Genomic DNA, 14,121 nt, shown 5'->3' with positions numbered 1-14,121 from the left:
AAGTTTGCCATCAAAGCGGAAAATAAACACAATCGTTGTGAATTTCAGCAAACTACTCAGCAAACACATAGAATGACTGTTTTCCTGTCATTCTATTCATTTAAACATTTTCTCATGATCTACCACCACTTTATTACTTGATTTTCCGAACTCTGGTCACGTTTTCAATGCTATAGAATCAGCAACGGTCCAATGAATGTGTTTATTTTTGATCGCTCCAGCATGGAATTATTACCTTGTCTTAAACTGTATATTTTGAACTAGACTATAGTCTGTCTGGTTGTCTGAGCTTGTAAGAGTCTGAACTTTGAGTTGTGTGATCTTAATTTGCCCATTTTGAGAACATTATTATAATGTGTGTGTGTGTGTGTGTGTGTGTGTGTGTGTGTGTGTGTGTGTGTGTGTGTGTGTGTGTGTGTGTGTGCGTGTGTGTCTGTGTGTGTGTGTGTGTGTGTGTGTGTGTGTGTATGTGTGTCTGTGTCTGTGTGTGTGTGTGTGTGTGTGTATTATTCAGGTGTGAGAAGTTGGCAGAGACGATCTGGCAGAACAGGCAGCAGATCAGGAGAGCAGAACACCTGAGACAACAGCTTCCCATCCCCGGCCCCATCGAGGAGCTACTGAACGACCTCAACAGCACCATCACAGACATCATCTCAGCACTGGTCACCAGGTGTGTGTGTGCATGTGTGCGTGTGTGTGTGTGTGTGTGTGTGTAAAGTTCTTGTTATTGTTCAGTATCAAAGTGCAAGGTATAGTGAGAATAGGTTGTAGTGTGTTGGACTGTGTGCGAGTGGCTTTGAGCTGGAAAGTGGGTGTGTTTAAATGTGAGCTTCTTATAGACACACTTATCTTCAGTGTGTATGCTACTCTACAGTCATGTTTACCCCCCCCATCTCCTCTGTGTGATGGGACTAAATGGAGATCAACTGAACTGTGCTACTTACCATGTACTACACTCAGTGTGAACCCTTATACAAACCCTATCCTACTGACATAACCCCTGACTCCTTATGTGGCCAATAGAGTGTGAGATTACATTTATTACCAGAATTACATTAGAAATGACTCAGCATCGCACATCATGGGAGCCTGGTTATGTGACTCCGTGGAGCAGCAAATCGTGTGTGTGTGTGTTTGACTCTGTGCTGAGCCCAAGCTGGGTTGTTCCGAGGCAGGGGGAGCAAGCTGCTGATAGTTCCTCCAGCAGCCCAGCCCAGCTCTGCTCTCAACCCTTGCTGAACCTGTCAATGAACACACAAACACAACCCAGTCAGCCTGCATTTACCCTCAACGCTACAAGGAGGGAGAGATGGGGGGAGGAGAGTGGGAGGCCTGCTATCGATCCGAAAGGAAAAAGAAAACAGGAGGGAGAGTGAACGGTTTAGAAAAGGAGATGAAGATACAGTATGAGGAAGAGGAGTGAACAGAGTTTCAAAGATATAAAGTGGAAGAAAGAGGGTTGATTCGAGAGCTATAGAGACAAAAAAGTGTTTGAGACTAGAGATGAAGAGTCTACAATGATGGTGAGATGGGGAGGAAGGCTAACAGGCTCCGAAAATTAGCTTGAGTTCCATGGTAGAGTGTTGTAGCCCTGGGGACACTGTCTGTCAGCCCGTATCAGTCCGCCAGCCTCACTGACTGGATCAGGAAGTCTTCTGAGTGCTCCCAGAACCCTCTGCTCTCTCCCCATTCCAGCTGTGGTCCCCACAGAGACCCATAATGCACTGTGGTCCCCACAGAGACCCATAATGCACTGAGAAGCTGTGTCATTGTCAGAACGATGTCCGTTAGGCCGCAGACAGGGAGGCATTGAGAGCGTAAAAACAATTATTTTAAAGTCCATACTGCCGCACTGGTGTTTCCTCTCCTCTTAATTCGCTCTTTCCTGCTCTCCAGTGAAACCACACCCACATCCTCTCTACTGTTCCCCCTAAACCTCTAGCAGGTGCCTGGGAGGGAGGCTAGGGAGGGAGGGAGGGTATCTCATCACTGCCTGCTCACAGAGATGAGAATATTGAGTATGGTTAGCCAAGCCTAAAACACAAACAGCGTACGCTACTAAAAAGCCCTAGCTGCCTGAATGAATGAGCATCACGCTGCCTGTGTGTAGCGTTCGTCTGTCTGTGCGTGTTTACGTGTGGGAGCATCGAGAGCTCACATATTGCGTACTGTGTAACTTTCAAAAGCAGGTCAAATAGACGTAATAGGCAGCAGTGTGTGATGAGCAGAATTCCCTGTGGTGATCTGTCAGTTAAAGAGATAGTGCTAAATGTTTTCAATCAAGCCCTTTTTCTACTAACCAAGAGTCAGATGAACTCATGGATACCATCTGTATGACTCTGTGTGCCGTTTAAAGGAAGTTGAAGTTTCTGGGGCCATCGCTAACTAGCAAGCTAGTTGTTCCTGTAGACTTTGTCATTGGGCTAACGCTAGTTAGCAGTTGCTCCAGAATCTTCCTTCAAACTGCATGCAAAGACATGCAAATAGTATACATGAGTTCAAGCTAAAATGTTGCATTATCCCTTTAAAGCAACCCTCTACACTTTCCTCTGACTCTAGTCTGTCTGTCTGTCTGTCTGTCTGTCTGTCTGTCTGTCTGTCTGTCTGTCTGTCTGTCTGTTTTTTCTCACTCTCTGTCTCTCTCTCTTTCTCTCTCTCTCTCTCTCTCTCTCTCTCTCTCTCTCTAGCACCTTTATCATAGAGAAGCAGCCTCCCCAGGTGCTGAAGACCCAGACCAAGTTTGCCGCCACAGTGCGCCTCCTAGTGGGTGGAAAGCTCAATGTGCACATGAACCCCCCGCAGGTCAAGGCCACCATCATCAGTGAACAGCAGGCGAAGGCCTTGCTCAAGAATGAGAACACCAGGAAGTAAGTCACAGCATAGAGCCCCCTCATCACTGATATCTACTGCCACAGTGGAATCTATGGAGCAAGTGGAGATTCCACATTTAGACATCCACATCCCACGTTCTACACACCTAATAGAACCCTAAAGTAGTTAGTGTATACATTTTCCCTCCTAGTACTAAAAGAATAGCCATGTTACCCTAAATTTGGGTAGCATTTTGCAAGGTTGTCAGCATTGGCATCCTGAAAAAAACTTGTCTTACATAAATGTAAATTAGTCATTCCCCTTCATGTTCTGTGGAGGTTTCATGACTCTATGATTAATACATCTGCTGAAGCATCTACCTCTCCTCTTCCTCCTCCATCTTCCTTCCCCCTCCCCCAGTGACAGCAGTGGAGAGATCCTTAACAACAACTGTGTGATGGAGTACCACCAGGCCACAGGAACACTCAGTGCCAACTTCAGGAACATGGTGAGGATGGACGGGACCAGGGAGTCTCAGACTGTAATACCACACCTAGAGAAGATTCTCTTCAGAGACAAACCCCAGCTAAACTGGAATCCAAGAGGCTTTTGGAGATTCTGCATTCTCATTCTGTGTTCATACTCATACATATCGCATGTTACTCAGCCCACATGCTGTTTTGAGTTCCCTAGGGTCCTCCATTAATCATTTACATGTAAACTCGGGCTTAAATGGATACTTCGGGATTTTGGCAATGATCTTGTGGATACCATTTTTATGTCTCTATTTCCAGAAGGAAGGAAGTTAAAGACAGAATGCAAGTGAATATGCAATGGCTTGCGAAACTACCCCTAACTTCCTACATACTGGACACAGGGACCTAAAGATGGTACCCATGAGTTCCTCTGACTCTGCCGAAGTAGACAAAGGGCCTCATTGCCAAAATCCCGAAGTATCCCTTCAAATCTGCTGAAATGAAAGGGAATCATGTATGTGTGTGTTTGATCAGAGAACAGCTCCTCAAAGTGAATAGTCTAGAAGATGTTTGTGTGCTGTGCTGCTGTCCTCTCATGATCCTCCTCTCCGACCCCGCCTCGTCTCTCATGTAGTCTTTGAAGAGGATCAAGCGCTCGGACCGGCGAGGGGCGGAGTCTGTGACAGAGGAGAAGTTTACCATTCTGTTTGAGTCTCAGTTCAGCGTCGGGGGTAATGAGCTGGTCTTTCAGGTTAAGGTAAGAACTGATAACCTGGTCCCAGATCTGTTTGTGCTGTTTTGCCAACTCTTATCAATACAGCACACACAGGAAGAGATGAGCAGAGTGGTGGACTAGCCCAAGGTGAGCTGTTGACTCTAGTCTAACCTATAGCGCCTCAGCAGCCTTTCTTTCTTTCTGGTCCTGACGAGAAGAAAAAAACTGTCGGGGGAGATTCTCTTCTCTACTGTTCAACCAATCCGGTAAATGTGGAGGAGGAGCTAAGACGGAGTGTCGCCTTGTTAACGTCCAAAAGAGGAAGTCACGTCACAGGGTCTCTTTCCTTTCCCCCTGAAGACCAGATGCATCCAGTTGTCGTCGACGCGCAGAGGGTGGCTCCGTCAATACACCATGTTCCTTACCCTGCTCCTTCAGTGACCATATTAGAAGTAGTAATCATTGTTAAAGCTATGTCACACAAGAAAAATGACCTTCACATTGTCAATGGTACAGGGAACATATATGCTCCCCTACTCCCTTAACATATTTGTTCATGTATTTCTCTGAATTATATGGATTTTTTTGGTTGGAACAGAAAGTGCTAAACAGTAGGTTAAAAAACATGTTTTACATGAGTTGCCTTATATATACTGTATTTGATACACATATACATCATTGTGTTTGTAATGACCCCTGAACTTTTCCTTCCTTCCTTCCTTCCTTCCTTCCTTCCTTCCTTCCTTCCTTCCTTCCTTCCTTCCTTCCTTCCTTCCTTCCTTCCTTCCTTCCTTCCTTCCTTCCTTCCTTCCTTCCTTCCTTCCTTCCTTCCCTCTCTCTCTCTCTCTCTCTCTCTCTCTCTCTCTCTCTCTGTCAGACGTTATCACTTCCTGTGGTGGTGATCGTCCACGGTAGCCAAGACAATAACGCCACGGCAACAGTGCTGTGGGACAACGCTTTTGCCGAACCCGTAAGTTCAGTGTGATCATCATGTTGTGTGTATGTGCGTGTGTGATGATGTCTTTAACACTTTACGTTGTTTGGTTTTTCTCTTGATGGACGCTCTAGCGTTGCCCTGGTTTAGGGGCCTTAACCATCTCTCCTCTCCTCCTCCCCAGGGTCGGGTGCCCTTCATAGTGCCTGACAAGGTGCTGTGGCCCCAGCTGTGTGAGGCCCTCAACATGAAGTACAAGGCGGAGGTGCAGAGTAACCGCGGCCTCTCAGAGGAGAACCTGGTCTTCCTGGCCCAGAAAGCCTTCAGTAGCTCCAGCATCAACCCTGACGACTACCGCGGCATGACCATGACCTGGTCCCAGTTCAACAGGGTAAGACCAGGGTGGGCTTCAAATGGCACCATGTTTCCTATGTGGTGCACTCCTTTTGACCAGGGCCCATCTTTTGACAAGAACCCCATGGGCACTGATCAAAAGTAGTGCACTTTGTAGTGAGTAGGGTGCCATGTGGGACACAGCCCATGACTTACTGACCAGTGGACTACAAGACCTGACCTCTGCATTAGGATGTTGCAGAGGGGTGATATCATGTCTTTGATACTCAGAGGGAACCTATTGTTTTTACCTGCCTGGCTGGTGTATATTTCATTTAGATGTGAGTATGTGCCACTGCAGACACCGTTGACCTCTTTGGTGATCCTTCCCGTGTTCAGAGTAATGATTCCACTATATCTGCATTGGGGGCGGCAGGTAGTCTAGTGGTTAGAGCGTTGGGCCAGTAACAGAAAGGTTGCTAGATGGAATCCCCGAGCCGACAAGGTAGAAATGTGTCGTTCTGCCCCTGAACAAGGCAGTTAACCCACTGTTCCTCGGCCGTCAATTTGTTCTAAACTGACTTGCCTGGTTAAATAAAAAATACATTCTAATCTGCTCTCCTTGGGCTGAGCGAGTCTCTAATGTGTTTCTCTCTAAGGTGTGTCCTTAATGGTACCATATTCCCTACATAGTTCACTGGGCCCTGGTCAAAGGTAGTGCACTAGGTAGGGAATAGGGTGCCATTTAATCTAATGAGCTCTAGTTGGCTGGCTGTGGGGTCCTCAGGTCTGGTTAATGGGCCTGTTTGTCCAGACAGGAAGGACTAATTCAGCCCCAGTCCTCATTGGCTCCCTCTAACCAGCCACTGATGACAGAGAGCACACTCACATTCAGACCTCATTCACCACAGAGCATCAGCCTCATTAGAGAGAGAGAGAGAGGGCCTAGAAACAGGAACATGAACATGCAACTCACTCACTGATACACACGTGTATGCACACGCACACACACGCATACTTATAAACTCTCTCTCCCCACAAACACAAGAACCCAGTGGACTCTGCATTGCTGCAACAGTCATACTGATCTGAACTGGATGGATGGATGTAAGGGGGTCAGCTGAACTCTGGGAAATATCTCTCACTGACTGACTGTCTATTGTAATTGCTACTACTCTACTCTACTCTACTCTACTCTGTATGTGTGAGGGGAAGTAAACAACAAATGGTTTATCGACTGTATCAAACCCAATGTCCCAATCCCTCTAACCTACAGGAGAGTCTGCCTGGCAGGAATTTCACGTTCTGGCAGTGGTTTGATGGGGTCATGGAACTCACAAAAAAACATCTCAAACCACACTGGAATGATGGGTAAGAATACTTTTTTGAATGTCTAAATTCCTAGAATTTCTACTCCAGAATAACCTGTGGAAATGAGGTTTGACTTGGATTGTGTGTTTGTGTAACATGAGATGCCTGCAGCGTGCACACACTGCCCAAGTAGACAGGGAAATGGACAGAGAAAATGGCTCAACTAAACTAAAGGCCTCTTTTTGTTGTCGTTTGAATGGCAGCTGTAATGTGCTTTCTTTAGTGAGTCTTCTTGATAGAATGCACTTGGTGTTTTTTCCTCTTAAGCCCCCCTGCTGTTACAGCCTCACATTTTGATTGCTTTTTTAATCTCAGCGAGCCTCTACCAAAAGGCCCTCCCCACAATGGACACGGCTTTACCATCGCAACCACAGAGATATTTATCCCTACCTTTAAGGAATACCGCTCCTCACCCCCTCCCCTGAAAAGATTTAGATGCTCCCATAAGGTGAATCACATGCTAATGGGTCAAAAGGATACAATTATTGTAGGGGCAGGGGGAGGCATGACAATGTATGTAACAATGTATCTTTGTCTATCTCTGTCCTTATGTCCCCCTCCTGTCCTCCTCCTGTCCTCCTCATGTTCTCCTTATGTTCTCCTGTCCTCCTCATGTCCTGCTTATGTCCCCCTCCTGTCCTCCTCCTGTCCTCCTTCTGTCCTCCTCATGTTCTCCTTATGTTCTCCTTATGTCCCCCTCCTGTCCTCCTTCTGTCCTCCTCATGTTCTCCTTATGTTCTCCTCCTGTCCTCCTCCTGTCCTCCTTCTGTCCTCCTCATGTTCTCCTCCTGTCCTCCTCCTGTCCTCCTTATGTCCTCCTTATGTTCTCCTCCTGTCCTTCTTCTGTCCTCCTCATGTTCTCCTCCTGTCCTCCTTATGTTTTTCTCCTGTCCTCCTTCTGTCCTCCTCATGTCCTCCTTATGTTCTCCTCCTGTCCTCCTCATGTTCTCCTCATGTTCTCCTCCTGTCCTCCTTCTCTCCTCCTCATGTCCTCCTTATGTTCTCCTCCTGTCCTCCTTCTCTCCTCCTCATGTCCTCCTTATGTTCTCCTCCTGTCCTCATTCTCTCCTCCTCATGTCCTCCTTATGTTCTCCTCCTGTCCTCCTTCTGTCCTCCTCATGTCCTCCTCATGTTCTCCTCCTGTCCTCCTTCTCTCCTCCTCATGTCCTCCTCATGTTCTCCTCCTGTCCTCCTTCTCTCCTCCTCATGTCCTACTTATGTTCTCCTCCTGTCCTCCTTCTGTCCTCCTCATGTCCTCCTCATGTTCTCCTCCTGTCCTCCTTCTCTCCTCCTCATGTCCTCCTCATGTTCTCCTCCTGTCCTCCTTCTCTCCTCCTCATGTCCTACTTATGTTCTCCTCCTGTCCTCCTTCTCTCCTCCTCATGTCCTCCTTATGTTCTCCTCCTGTCCTCCTTCTCTCCTCCTAATGTCCTCCTTATGTTCTCCTCCTGTCCTCCTTCTCTCCTCCTCATGTCCTCCTTATGTTCTCCTCCTGTCCTCCTTCTGTCCTCCTCATGTCCTCCTTATGTTCTCCTCATGTCCTCCTTATGTTTTCCTCCTGTCCTCCTCATGTTCTCCTCATGTTCTCCTCCTGTCCTCCTTCTCTCCTCCTCATGTCCTCCTTATGTTCTCCTCATGTCCTCCTTATGTTCTCCTCCTGTCCTCCTTCTGTCCTCCTTCTGTCCTCCTCATGTCCTCCTTATGTTCTCCTCATGTCCTCCTTATGTTTTCCTCCTGTCCTCTATATGTTTTTCTCCTGTCCTCCTTCTGTCCTCCTCATGTCCTCCTTATGTTCTCCTCCTGTCCTCCTCATGTTCTCCTCATGTTCTCCTCCTGTCCTCCTTCTCTCCTCCTCATGTCCTCCTCGTGTCCTCTTGTCCTCCTGATGTGCTCCTCTTGTCCTCTTTATGTCCTCCTCATGTCCTCCTTATGCCCTCCTCCATATTCTCTATACATTTTCCCTCTCTCCATATCTCCCTCTTGCTGTCTCTCCCCTTCTCTCTCTCTCTCTCTCTCTCTCTCTCTCTCTCTCTCTCTCTCTTCCTTCCTCTGTTCTCTATGTACAGGGCGATCCTGGGATTTGTGAACAAGCAGCAGGCCCAGGACATGTTGATGTCCAAACCCAATGGGACCTTCCTGCTCCGCTTCAGCGACTCTGAGATCGGAGGGATCACTATCGCCTGGGTGGCTGAGAATCCCAACAAACCAGGTACTGACAACCAACCAATCAAGCGATCAATCAATTAATTATTTTGTCAGTTATTCAATTAGTCAACACATTAATCTTTGACGGAGAAGGTCTGTAAAAATAGCCAAGTGAAACTATAACAAGTGTGTCTATGTTTCCAGGGGAGAGGATGGTGTGGAACCTCATGCCCTACACAACCAAAGACTTCTCCATCCGCTCTCTGGCTGACCGCATCAGTGACCTCAACCACCTCCTGTTCCTCTACCCAGACAGACCCAAGGATGAGGTCTTCTCCAAATACTACACGCCGCCCCTGTGTATGTACCTCACCTCTATTCATCTCTATACAAATACATGGTGACATATAATTATACTGTAGTGTCTATTCTCTATATCTGTTGCAATTTGGTCAGATAGAGGCTTAACAGCCACACTGAGGAACCTGTGAATGTGGACCGTATCTGCAGTCTGAATATAGCGATTCTCCCTGTCTCTCCTTCCCTTGCCTTTCTCTCTTACAGCCAAAGCAGTGGATGGATACGTGAAACCGCAGATCAAACAAGTGGTACCAGAGTAAGTCTCTCTCTCTCTCCTTCTCGCTCTCTGTGGCGATAGGGCTGATTTAATCACCTAACAATGTGGCCTGAATGCAGATCAACCATTAGGTCTTCACTCCAGATGGAGGAACCAATTAGAGCCCAGCATCCGCGGGCCTGAGGGCGCCTCTGTCCCTCTCATCACTGCACTTAGTAATGTCAGTCTGGGTAATGAGTTTGCAGGGTCCCTATTGTTACCATGGGGCTGTGGGCCTCTCAATGGGAGGGCTCCAGGGGCTGCTGCCCAGCACCCTGCCTAACCTGATCCTGCTGCTCAAAGGGACTGGTAATTAATGAAGCAGAGGAGGAGCAGGAGGAGGGGGTGGTGGTGGTGGATGGTGATGACGGTTGCCGTGGTAACCGACAAAGCTTGCGATCGGATTGACGTTCTCTGACTCGTGCTCGTGTGTCTGTTTGTCTGGACCTGCAGGTTCACCACGACCAATCCTGACCCAGCAGCAAACCCCACCTACATGGATCACGGAGCCTCCCCTGTTGTCAGTCACCCTCCAAACTACGGCATATACCAGCCTATGTGAGTAGAGATTACATATGTGTTCGTGCATGTGGGAATGTGAGGTGTGTGTGTCTGATGGCCTGTGCTACTAACTGGTCCCTGTGTTGTGAGGTATGTTTGTCTGATGCCCTGTGGTACTATCTGGTTCCTGTGTTGATAGGTGTGTGTCTGATGGCCTATGCTACTAACTGGTCCCTGTGTTGTGAGGTGTGTGTGTCTGATGCCCTGTGTTACTAACTGGTCCCTGTGTTGTGAGGTGTGTGTGTCAGATGCCCTGTGTTACTAACTGGTCCCTGTGTTGTGAGGTGTGTGTGTCTGATGGCCTGTGTTACTAACTGGTCCCTGTGTTGTGAGGTGTGTGTCTGATACCCTGTGTTACTAACTGGTTCCTGTGTTGTGAGGTGTGTGTCTGATACCCTGTGTTACTAACTGGTCCCTGTGTTGTGAGGTGTGTGTGTCTGATACCCTGTGTTACTAACTGGTCCCTGTGTTGTGAGGTGTGTGTTTGATACCCTGTGTTACTAACTGGTCCCTGTGTTGTGAGGTGTGTGTCTGATGGCCTGTGTTACTAACTGGTCCCTGTGTTGTGAGGTGTGTGTCTGATACCATGTGCTACTAACTGGTCCCTGTGTTGTGAAGTGTGCGTGTCTGATACCCTGTGCTACTAACTGGTTCCTGTGTTGTGAGGTGTGTGTGTCTGATGGCCTGCGTTACTAACTGGTTCCTGTGTTGTAAGTGGTGTGTGTCTGATACCCTGTGTTACTAACTGGTTCCTGTGTTGTGTTGTGAGGTGTGTGTGTCTGATACCCTGTGTTACTAACTGGTTCCTGTGTTGTGAGGTGTGTGTGTCTGATACCCTGTGTTACTAACTGGTTCCTGTGAGGTGTGTATGTCTGATACCCTGTGTTACTAACGGGTCCCTGTGTTGTGAGGTGTGTGTCTGATGGCCTGTGTTACTAACTGGTTCCTGTGTTGTGAGGTGTGTGTGCCTGATACCCTGTGTTAATAACTGGTTCCTGTGTTGTGAGGTGTGTGTCTGATACCCTGTGTTACTAACTGGTCCCTGTGTTGTGAGGTGTGTGTGTCTGATACCCTGTGTTACTAACTGGTCCCTGTGTTGTGAGGTGTGTGTCTGATACCCTGTGTTACTAGGTGTGTGTCTGATACCCTAACTGGTCCCTGTGTTTGACTGGTCCCTGTGTTGTGAGGTGTGTGTCTGATACCCTGTGTTACTAACTGGTCCCTGTGTTGTGAGGTGTGTGTGTCTGATACCCTGTGTTACTAACTGGTTCCTGTGTTGTGAGATGTGTGTGTCTGATACCCTGTGTTACTAACTGGTTCCTGTGTTGTGAGGTGTGTGTCTGATACCCTGTGTTACTAACTGGTCCCTGTGTTGTGAGGTGTGTGTCTGATACCCTGTGTTACTAACTGGTTCCTGTGTTGTGAGGTGTGTGTCTGATACCCTGTGTTACTAACTGGTCCCTGTGTTGTGAGATGTGTGTGTCTGATACCCTGTGTTACTAACTGGTTCCTGTGTTGTGAGGTGTGTGTGTCTGATACCCTGTGTTACTAACTGGTTCCTGTGTTGTGGCAGGAGTGACTCCATGTTAGATGCTGACGGTGACTTTGACCTGGATGACACCATGGACGTGGCGCGACACGTTGAGGAGCTGCTGCGGCGACCGATGGAGAACCAATGGAGCGGCCAGCAGTCGTGACCCTCAACCTCTAACCCCTGACACCAACAAAAGAACCCCGCACCTTTTGACATTTCTGATGGTTTAATTCCATTCATTTCCTCCTGTTCTGTTTCAGATAGCTATAATGTGAAATGTTAATAATGGTTGTGATTGTTTTTTCTCCTCAGCATGCAAACTGCACGTCAGTGACCTTTTTTCAGTTTGTCTCCGTGCGTATCTGTAAAACAGACTAGGTAGAAATGCAAAAAAAACACAATGTTACAGTATTGTATGAAAAAAATTCAATTCACGCATGTATTTTAATTTGGTCATAATTCTAACAAAGATATATGAAGAACACTCTCCACAACCGGTATGAAGTCATTTAAACAGTTGTACTGTTTTTATTTTTGTTTAGTTATTTTATTATTGTAAATGGTTTATCAACAAAGTTTGTTGTTTTTTGAATCCGCCCTCTGCCAAAGAAGAGAAAAACTTCAATGAATAATTTGTTGTTGTTATTGACAATATCATTGGATTTGTTGCTAAGGGAAGTTTCAATCAGTACTATAATAATTCTGAATCTTTACACACTAAACTCCAAGCAGAATGGCTCTCATTTCATTCTCAGAGCATGAGTATTATCTATGTCACACACACACGCACACACGCACGCACGCACGCACACACACACGGTTGCATAATATATCCTGCTCAAAAAAATAAAGGGAACACTAAAATAACACATCCTAGATCTGAATGAATGTTGAATGTGCTGACAAAATCACCCAAAAATGATCAATGGAAATCAAATGTATCAACCCATGGAGGTCTGGATTTGGAGTGAAAAACCACACTACAGGCTGATCCAACTTTGATGTAATGTCCTTAAAACAAGTCAAAATGAGGCTCAGTTGTGTGTGTGGCCTCCACCTGCCTGTATGACCTCCCTACAACGCCTGGGCATGCTCCTGATGAGGTGGCGGATGGTCTCCTGAGGGATCTCCTCCCAGACCTAGACTAACTCCTGGACAGTCTGTGGTGCAACGTGGCGTTGGTGGATGGAACGAGACATGATGTCCCAGATATGCTCAATTGGATTCAGGTCTGGGGAACGGGCGGGCCAGTCCATAGCATCAATGCCTTCCTCTTGCAGGAACTGCTGACACACTCCAGTCACATGAGGTCTAACATTGTCTTGCATTAGGAGGAACCCAGGGCCAACCGCACCAGCATATGGTCTCACAAGGGGTCTGAGGATCTCATCTCGGTAGCTAATGGCAGTCAGGCTACCTCTGGCGAGCACATGGAGGGCTGTGCGGCCCCCCAAAGAAATGCCACCCCACACCATGACTGACCCACCGCCAAACCGGTCATGCTGGTGGATGTTGCAGGCAGCAGAACGTTCTCCACGGCGTCTCAAGACTCTGTCACGTCTGTCACGTGCTCAGTGTGAACCTGCTTTCATCTGTGAAGAGCACAGGGCGCCAGTGGCGAATTTGCCAATCTTGGTGTTCTCTGGCAAATGCCAAACGTCCTGCACGGTGTTGGGCTGTAAGCACAACCCCCACCTGTGGACGTCGGGCCCTACCACCCTCATGGAGTCTGTTTCTGACCGTTTGAGCAGACACATGCACATTTGTGGCCTGCTGGAGGTCATTTTGCAGGGCCCTGGCAGTGCTCCTCCAGCTCCTCCTTGCACAAAGGCGGAGGTACCGGTCCTGCTGCTGGGTTGTTGCCCTCCTACGGCCTCTTCCACGTCTCCTGATGTACTGGCGTGTCTCCTGGTAGCGTCTCTATGCTCTGGACATTACGCTGACAGACACAGAAAACCTTCTTGCCACAGCTCACATTGATTTTCCATCCTGGATGAGCTGCACTACCTGAGCCACTTGTGTGGGTTGTAGACTCCGTCTCATGCTACCACTAGAGTGAAAGCACCGCCAGCATTCAAAAGTGACTGAAACATCAGCCAGGAAGCATAGGAACTGAGAAGTGGTCTGTGGTCCCCACCTGCAGAACCACTCCTTTATTGGGGGTGTCTTGCTAATTGCCTATCATTTCCTCCTGTTGTCTATTCCGTTTGCACAACAGCATGTGGAATTTATTGTCAATCAGTGTTGCTTCCTAAGTGGACAGTTTGATTTCACAGAAGTGTGATTGACTTGGAGTTACATTGTGTTGTTTAAGTGTTCCCTTTATTTTTTTGAGCAGTGTACATCAGCTCCAGCTGAAACTTGGGGACTTTGGACCCCCTTAATTTCCTGTATTTGCACACAGATGTAATGTAAATACAAGCATGTATCCAGCATGGCCAGGCAGGTCTCTGGACAGCCCATAGAGAGAGATAGAGGACTCATCATTAATATAACCCATTTTAACATGGCCATTGCCATTGAGGTCTTCCACCAATTGAAAGTTGTCAACTGGGTGGGGATTCCTACGAGTTGGGAGCAATCAGCCAATGGAGAAGAATGACATTTACTACTTTAGTACCTCAA

General features: G+C 47.5%; 1 protein-coding gene across 1 annotated transcript in view; it reads left to right on the top strand.

Annotated features, from left to right (window-relative positions):
- Positions 1 to 14,121, top strand: part of stat5a (signal transducer and activator of transcription 5a) — a 109,399-nt gene that overhangs the window by 92,440 nt on the left and 2,838 nt on the right. Inside the window, exons 9-20 of the mRNA XM_065006453.1 lie at positions 515 to 670; positions 2,688 to 2,867; positions 3,232 to 3,319; positions 3,922 to 4,044; positions 4,880 to 4,972; positions 5,121 to 5,327; positions 6,546 to 6,640; positions 8,707 to 8,849; positions 8,990 to 9,145; positions 9,350 to 9,401; positions 9,855 to 9,959; positions 11,536 to 14,121. The exon at positions 11,536 to 14,121 is cut by the window's right edge and continues 2,838 nt beyond it. Of these exons, the coding sequence (XP_064862525.1) occupies positions 515 to 670; positions 2,688 to 2,867; positions 3,232 to 3,319; positions 3,922 to 4,044; positions 4,880 to 4,972; positions 5,121 to 5,327; positions 6,546 to 6,640; positions 8,707 to 8,849; positions 8,990 to 9,145; positions 9,350 to 9,401; positions 9,855 to 9,959; positions 11,536 to 11,659 (1,522 nt within the window). The 3' untranslated portion in view covers positions 11,660 to 14,121. The remainder of the gene's footprint in view (positions 1 to 514; positions 671 to 2,687; positions 2,868 to 3,231; positions 3,320 to 3,921; positions 4,045 to 4,879; positions 4,973 to 5,120; positions 5,328 to 6,545; positions 6,641 to 8,706; positions 8,850 to 8,989; positions 9,146 to 9,349; positions 9,402 to 9,854; positions 9,960 to 11,535) is intronic.

The sequence above is a fragment of the Oncorhynchus nerka genome, linkage group LG21 (genome assembly GCF_034236695.1).
Source record: "Oncorhynchus nerka isolate Pitt River linkage group LG21, Oner_Uvic_2.0, whole genome shotgun sequence".
NCBI lineage: Eukaryota > Metazoa > Chordata > Actinopteri > Salmoniformes > Salmonidae > Oncorhynchus > Oncorhynchus nerka.
Note: the sequence above shows the minus strand (reverse complement) of the source record. Positions and strands in the feature narration are given on the sequence as shown.